General features: G+C 37.7%; 1 protein-coding gene across 1 annotated transcript; it reads right to left on the bottom strand.

The window, feature by feature from the left end:
* Positions 1 to 2,710: 2,710 nt before the first annotated feature.
* LOC114249253 (uncharacterized) lies at positions 2,711 to 7,573 on the bottom strand. Its single transcript, XM_028182753.2, has 2 exons — positions 7,348 to 7,573; positions 2,711 to 4,475 (listed from the first exon to the last, which is right to left on the bottom strand). The coding sequence occupies exons 1-2, from the start codon at positions 7,540 to 7,542 to the stop codon at positions 2,712 to 2,714; spliced, it is 1,959 nt and encodes a 652-aa protein (XP_028038554.2). The 5' UTR covers positions 7,543 to 7,573; the 3' UTR covers position 2,711.
* Positions 7,574 to 7,804: the final 231 nt, after the last annotated feature.

Genomic DNA, 7,804 nt, shown 5'->3' with positions numbered 1-7,804 from the left:
ATGCGTGTGTGCGTCAAATACATGGTATGTAGTGTGTGTAATGTTTTCTTTATTGATTTAATGTATCTTTTATGCATTATTTAAAAAAAAAATTAGCATTGTGCACTTCTTCTCTATATTCCACACTTATAGAGAAGGTACAAAGGTATAGAGAAGGTACAAAGTTTTTTTAATATCTATATATTAATACGTAAAAGCAAAAACTTTGTATCCCTTTTTACGAAAATTACGCGGACGGAGGAGTATGAAATTTTCCATACTTATAGAGAATATACAGAAGAAGTGCAGAGTGCTAATATATATTTTTAAATTATGCATAAAAATACATTAAATCAACAAAGAAAACATTACACACCATGTATTTGACACACACACAACTCTTTGTTTATTGTCAAACTTTTGTTATTGCTTAAAATCTGTAGACAAATTTAGAATAGGTTAATATTGTTTATGTTTAATATTATTTGTCTATAGTGTAGTCTTGGCGATATCTGTGATTATAGAAGTATAATAGTCTTTGACAATAGAACCATAATAATTTTCAAACTTATAATTTCAATTAATTATAGTCGAATTTCGACAACTGCGGGACCACTAGTTTTAATAAATATCTTATTTTTTATTCTAATTTTGTACTTGATAGGGCTTATTGTGAGCCCGCGCGGGTAGGCACCTCAACGAAGCCTATTTTTGCCGTAGAGCAGTAAAGCGTTTCAGTTTGAAGGGTGGGGCAGCCGTTGCACTGTAAAACTAAGCCTTTGAACTTATATCTAAATGTGGGTGACGGCATTTAGGTTATTGATGACTATGGGCTCCGGTAACCAATTAACATGGGTAGGGCAGTGAGGTCGCTATTGTCGCTAATCCATCTATGCAATAAAAATTTTTTGTTTCTAATCGAGTTTTTTATTTATTTAGATGACATTTAAAGAGCCAATCTCAATCTGGTGTTAAGCAGCTGTCGGAGCTCCACGCTAAAACGTTTATAGCTGTTTTTTTAGAGACATGATCAAAGATACAAAAATGTTTGCATTTCTTCAAAAGAGGTTTTGAGGATAGGAGGATGAGCATCCTGGAAAATGGAACGTAAAAATCAGACGAAGAGCTAGGACAATTACTAATGAACCAATAAAATTTATACTTTAATCTTTTAAGATTTTAAGCTCTAGTGTTTGCTCAACAAGGTGAGAGCTAGTTTGCCCATTTTCTTCAATATTAAAGATTCGTTACCCTTAATTAAATGTAATCCGAAGTGAATTCCCACGGTCGACCATTTCGCACTTAAGTGGTTGAGTTTGCCAACGTTTACAAAGTCACTGCCAAGTACATTGTTCTGGTCACCGGAAGAGGGTTGTTGCCAGATTGCAACCCGTTGCGAACTATTGTTGGCCTTTATTTAGTTGTCAGAGCAACGTACTGTAATAACATTATTTTAAAGGCGTAGTATACATTCGATGTTCTAATTGAGAATGGTTTTCACTTTCGTTTTTTAGACGGATTATTCACCTAAGAATTGCTGATATTTTAAGATTTAGATTCTCTTTTGTTTTGGACCCTTTTTTTTTTCGTTTGAAAATTAGGCCCAGTAAATTTTAGCGGGTGTGCTGCCCGGAAATTGACACCCTACGAGAATGTCTTAGGTATGAAATCCGCCAATGTACTCTTGTGCATAAATTTTAATAAATAAATAAAAATCGGTTGATAGATACACAAGAAAAAATGTACTCAACCGTTTTGGATTTGCTTATCATTTAAGTTTATAAATCGATCTGAGAAATTCAGCGTAAGAGTATTTAAAAAAAAAGAAAACAAAATTCTTATAACCTGATTTATTATACACACAAATAAAATACAAACAAAAGACGCCAACACTCCCATCAGATACTGAACAAATGCAACATACAATAAAATAAACGTTTTATTTCACTATAGACTTTAACACTAATCGATTTTATTCATTCTACAGTCGATTTAAATACGAGCAGAAACAAAATTAGCCAATGGCAGAGACAATGCACGTCCGTCAGTCGGCTTGTAATCAAAAACAACTATATGAGACTGAATCATTGCGGTGACGATGACAAATTTGGACCAACGTCTCTTCACTCTAACCGCAGACGGCTCCGATAAATCAGTTCGGCGCGAATTAATATCACGATCGAATTGTTGCTGATAGATAAATTGTTAAACGAGACACGTGTTGGAATGTCGTGAAAATACTTGCCGTCAAGTGACAAGCTATTAGACAAATTAAAAAAAAAAAGATGTGTGGTGTCGTGGGACACCGGATAGGAACGAAGTTCCTTATTATAAAAATATTAATTTTAAGTTCTATTCGAGGTCTAAAGAAAATAAAACTGAAGGTTTCGCAACAACCCACGGTCATTCGGTAACGTGCGAACTTATTGTGGTACACTTGATTCACGGTTCTTTGCATAAGAGTTAGTGTATTGCGCCAAAGAACGCTCTGAGATCGTGGTCAATGAATAATAAAAAAATATGTTATTTTTTGTACGTTATTACAAAAGTTAAGTCGTACACTGTGTGCATTACTATTAAAACTCTTACGTTACGGACGTTTTTTCCCGGTTAGGGTACCTTCCGCATCGTCCCATAAGGAACTTCATTCCAAAAATAACTTTACCTTTCCTTTTTTCGTTGTTATATGATTATTGTTTTATATAATTTAATTTAATGTTCTTCAAAAAGCATCAAACGGAATCTAGTGAATAATAACACAGAGAATCGCTGGATAAGCCAGTGGCTAATGAAGAATTCGAACTCACACTCAGATCGTCATTAAAATGATGAGCGATACGCCAATTTGCTAATTGATCCTCGGTAGGTTCGAGCGCCGATACGTAACTAGGAGTACTACTTATACTGCTTCTATAAGATCGCAGTGTATCGTATTTATTACATTCCGTACTACAGACGGTAAAAATTTTATCATTGAAAGTTTGATTGTGTTGCTCCACGGGTCTATGGCAATCCCTCAAAGATATTTTTGGAGGCAAAACCAGGGCGTCAACAGTTTTATGTTTGACGAACAGAATTCGTTTACTGCCCTTCAAAAGTATAGGGTTTTTACGTATCATTGCGTACACACAAAGTGCACCAAATATCAAACAAATCACTCCGGTTAGAGCGTAAAATAAAATTTGGGCTTCATCATGACGAGTTTCAATAGCGTACGTTGATAGATCGTATGTCAAACAGTCTTCGACTTCGACAGCAGCGTTGTTTATTTGTATTGGGCAAAAAGTATAACGGGCCGTGAAGTTAATATTATAGACGCGTAAGAAATTCGGTAAGACATTCAGACAATACGCTTCGTTCGGGCACGTCGACTGAAACCATAACAGACCATACCCTGTGACACGAGAAGAATCGATTTCGACTATCGAATATTGTTCTGATTTTACGAAAAACGTTAGCTTCAACCAATCGTTTTTATTCTCGTTTCGGATTACGTTAACCGGATTCGAATTAAAATAATTGAAATCTTTGAAAACATTCGAAAAACAAGTAGGACTGTTCGCCGAAGAATTAATGATTCTTAATGAAATGTTATTTGGTGTGTTTGTATCATCGTAACACGATCCATTCACATACGCAACACTGTAGTTAACGACAGAGCTGTTCGAGTAGGTCATATCGTAACTGCGAACTTCTTCCAGACCAGGGCAGCTTTCGTAAAACTCTGAAAATGTTACGCCGCGTATTTCGTAGGGATGGTCACAAATTGGATCGCCTGTTAAAATGTTGCTTCTCGTCAACGACATTAAGTCTTTGTTCGAACAAGAACAGTACCAATGGTTGTTCTGTAAATTGACTCGCATGTTTGGTCGTACTTGCAGGATTGAATCGAACAGCTGCGTCGGTAGAGTAACAAGATAGTTATTATTTAGATAAATATATTCAATGCCCAACAAACGATCGAATGTATTAGGTCCGATGCTTGTGATTTTACAATAATTTAGGTACAACACTCTGCAGTTACCGAGCCCAATGAAGCTATTACTATTCAACACATCCTTGAAATGGTTAAAAGAAAAATCTACTATACCTAATTTAGGCAAGTTCTCTTTTCCCGTGATGGTGTTTGGATGCCAAAAACCACTTTGAGTTATGGTAAGCGTTTGCAACGAGTGAGCCACGTCGCTCAATACCCTCGGTTGTATGTCTATGATGTTACAATCCCTGATATACAGTTTGTCTAAATTAGCTAAGCCGACAAGACTACCGTCTTCCCATGCTCTTAGCGTCAAGCTTTGTAGTATAATAGTGCTTATGTTCCTAGCGAAGTGGCTTCGGAATGCATCTGCCGGGATGCGCATGAGGTTTCCTCTTATTATAGCTATCTCTTGAATATTTGATCGTATATTTGATAACCAGTTCTCGGGCATAGTTGCGTTTCGAAAAATGAAATTCTTGATCACCAAAATAATTCTCGAGCACCTCGTCTCGGCGTCCTGTAAAATAAATAATAATTAAATGTACATAATATATTTTTTATTATTTAAGGCTAGTATGTTGTTGTTGTTGTTGTAGTCCTAGGGTACCCCGCTGGTACATAGGGCCCTCACAAGTTGTCTCCACTTTACCCTGTCTTGCGCTTGCTCCTTGACGTCACTCCAAGTCACGTTGGCAGTCCTCATCTCACTCTCTACGGTGCGTCGCCAAGTGTGTACAGGGCGACCAGGTTTTCTCCTGCCTAGCGGTTGCCACTCAAACGCGATTGATGCTGCGTTGACTCCGCTGCGCCGTAGAGTGTGTCCTATCCAACGCCATTTCCGATGAGCAATGTCTTGCACAATGGGATTTTGGTCACATTTAGTCTAGTAGGCTAGTATGGGCTTATTATATTTTTATTGTATTAAGTGGCCCTATCTCATGTGTAGTTTTTACTCAATTTTACATAGGTGGAGCGCTGGTCCTGTGACAGATCTCAATACCACTACAATATAATAAATTGCAGACTAAGTAGTTCCTGACGCGTTGTAATGGTGCACGCTACGTTCGTTTTTCGATTGATATAAATCGATTTAATCCCAATCATACTGGCTCTATAGTTGGCATTCCCTTTGCCGGTTGTTTTTTTTTTATTTTTATTGATGCGTCAGATACGGCTATTAGTAGGTACCGTACGAGGTTTTCTTAGCGGCAAGGAAAAGACGTGTTTTTTTCCCTACCTATGCTGATAGCCTTGAGAGGCTATTTCAGCTTCACCCTAACGTGTGTAGGTGAGCTCACGGGGCTCAAGCTGGAGTGTTGCTAACACAAACCCTAGCAAGAGCAGTGCTTTGCAGAATCTACCACCGGATCGGACACGCGACCCACTGAGAAGATCCGGCGAGAAACTCAGTGGGCTGTGTCTATGGGTTAATTCGCTCGTCGAGCCCTTCGCAAGCGACGGGTTCGACGAAGACAGTGATCGGAATTAAAAACGTGGTTACGTGGTGAAGGGTTTTCTGGGAAGTTTCATCGTAATCCGGAGCAGTTTTTGATGAAATACCGATATATAAAAATGCAGGACACAAAGAAATCAGTATTATAAACGTAAATATAAGGATTCATCAACTTTCACAAAAACTTAATAATTGTACGTAAAACACCAAACCCGCAAAATTATAATTTGCGTTATCACTGGTGGTAGGACATATTGTGAGTCCGCACGGTACCACCACCCCGCCTATTTCCGCCGTGAAGCAGTAATGCGTTTCGGTTCGAAGGGTGGGGTAGCCGTTGTAACTATACTGAGATCTTAGAACTTATATCTCGAGGTGGGTGGCGCATTTACGTTGTAGATGTCTATGGGCTCCAGTAACCACTGAACACCAGGTGGGCTGTGAGCTCGTCCACCAATCTAAGCAATAACAAAAAAAAATACAAAAAAAAACAAAATGTGTGCAATTCACACGTGGTAGAAGTGAAACCTTCCAAAATTAAAATATAATTATCCTAAACGTCTTAAGTATATGTAAAATTTTGTCATTAGTAAATAATTGTAAGGTAGCGCCCTCTATGAATTGATATTTTAATTTCACGTATAATCCTAAATTAAAATTCACTACAAGAGCTTTCATACACACGTTAGTATTAAAAATCTCACGGATGGCGCTGTATTAAATAGTATGTATATTTCTGTCTCATTCTTTGCTGGCTTCATCCTACACATTTTTGTATTTGTGTCTCTTACCTGTCGTTTTTTCCGTTGCATCCGGTTTGAAATCACAACGATTCTAAAGAAGTTTTCACTTCAAAAAATTTTGATGAAATACCGATATATAAAAATGCAGGACACAAAGAAATCAGTATTATAAACGTAAATATAAGGATTCATCAACTTTCACAAAAACTTAATAATTGTACGTAAAACACTTTAACACGATGTTACATCCCGTGTATTTCATTTGTAGAACAATTTACGTCGATCGGGTCGGTCAAATTAAACTTAGTTTAAGTCGTGTTCGTGTTCCGAAGGTGTGTTCGGAAACGCAATTTCCTAGTTTATCTAACCAGTGCCGTATATAAATAGATGTTTCACATGATAATGTATACAATGCTTCACATTGTAATGTATGAATTTTTGAGATGGCACTTGGAGACCGACAAATTACGTGCATGGGCAGCGGTGAAGAGCTCTCCTCACTAATAAGTCCTATATATATTAAAAAAAAACTCTCTAGAATTAATCTTCTTCTTCTTCTTCTTCTTCTATATATATATAAAAATGAATTGGTATTCGTTAGTCTCGCTAAAACTCGAGAACGGCTAGACCGATTTGGCTAATTTTAGTCTTGAATTATTTGTGGAAGTCCAGGAAAGGTTTAAAAGGTAAATAAATGAATGAAAGTGCTCGGAATTAAATAAAAATAACAATTTTGTTTTTCCTTTAATGTGTCCCCCTTCCGGACGAATTCCTTTTGTTTGTTTTAAGTTTATTTTCTACAAAAGCTTAGGTCTTTTATTCATCGATTGAGGCACTACGAAGTCTGCCGGGTCAGCTAGTATGCTATATATTTATATAGGCTATATTTCTTGGTGGAAGGCGATGCTCGATTGCTGCTAGACACCAACGACGTAAATGCCGCCACCCACCTTCAGATATAAGTTCTAAGGTCTCAATATAGTTACAGCGGCTGCCCCACACTTCAAACCAAAACGCTTTAACTGCTTCACGGCAGAAACAGGCAATGTGGTGTTACGTACCCGTACGGGCTCACTAAATGCCCGACCACCAGTGTTATAACTTTAATGAAACTAATTGAATTAAACTACGCGGTTGAGTATCTTATGCAGATAAACTTGCCAGTGTTGGCTAAGAATACTATAAGAACTTACTGCCACCGCTGAAACAATCAAGTCTCCATAATCAACGAGATACGTTACATCTCTACAGACCACTCTGCAATTCTGGATTTGGCATCGAGAGTTGATGGCTGGTCGGCCGACAGGGAACAGTGAGGAGTTGTGTATTGCCATTAAGACTATTAAGATGAAACTAGTCACTGTGATTATGGCGAATATTGTTTGCATCACCACACGAAGCCATCCGCGACTGCATGACGTGTTCCTAGAAAATTAAAATCAATTTTTAAATCACTGTTTAAGTGAAACTATTAAAAAAAAATATTGCGTTATTGCCTTTCTTACTTTGAACAACCCAATTACAACACACTTTTTACTGGTGGTAGGACCTCAAGTGAGTCCGCACGGGTAAGCACCAGCACCCTGCCTATTTCTGCCGTGAAGCAGTAATGCGTTTCGGTTTGGAGGGTGGGGCAGCCGTTGTAACTAT

This window comes from Bombyx mandarina, chromosome 10, assembly GCF_030267445.1.
Source record: "Bombyx mandarina strain Sakado chromosome 10, ASM3026744v2".
In the NCBI taxonomy this organism is placed as follows: Eukaryota; Metazoa; Arthropoda; class Insecta; order Lepidoptera; family Bombycidae; genus Bombyx; species Bombyx mandarina.
Note: the sequence above shows the minus strand (reverse complement) of the source record. Positions and strands in the feature narration are given on the sequence as shown.

What these genes read in the sequence shown, in the direction of transcription:
- LOC114249253 (XM_028182753.2), bottom strand. Translation starts at nt 7,542, where the DNA reads ATGCAAACAATATTCGCCATAATCACAGTGACTAGTTTCATCTTAATA. An exon ending in TGATTGTTTCAGCGGTGGCA is followed by an intron (nt 4,476 to 7,347) that starts GTAAGTTCTTAT and finishes TTTATTTTACAG; the next exon opens with GACGCCGAGACGAGGTGCTC.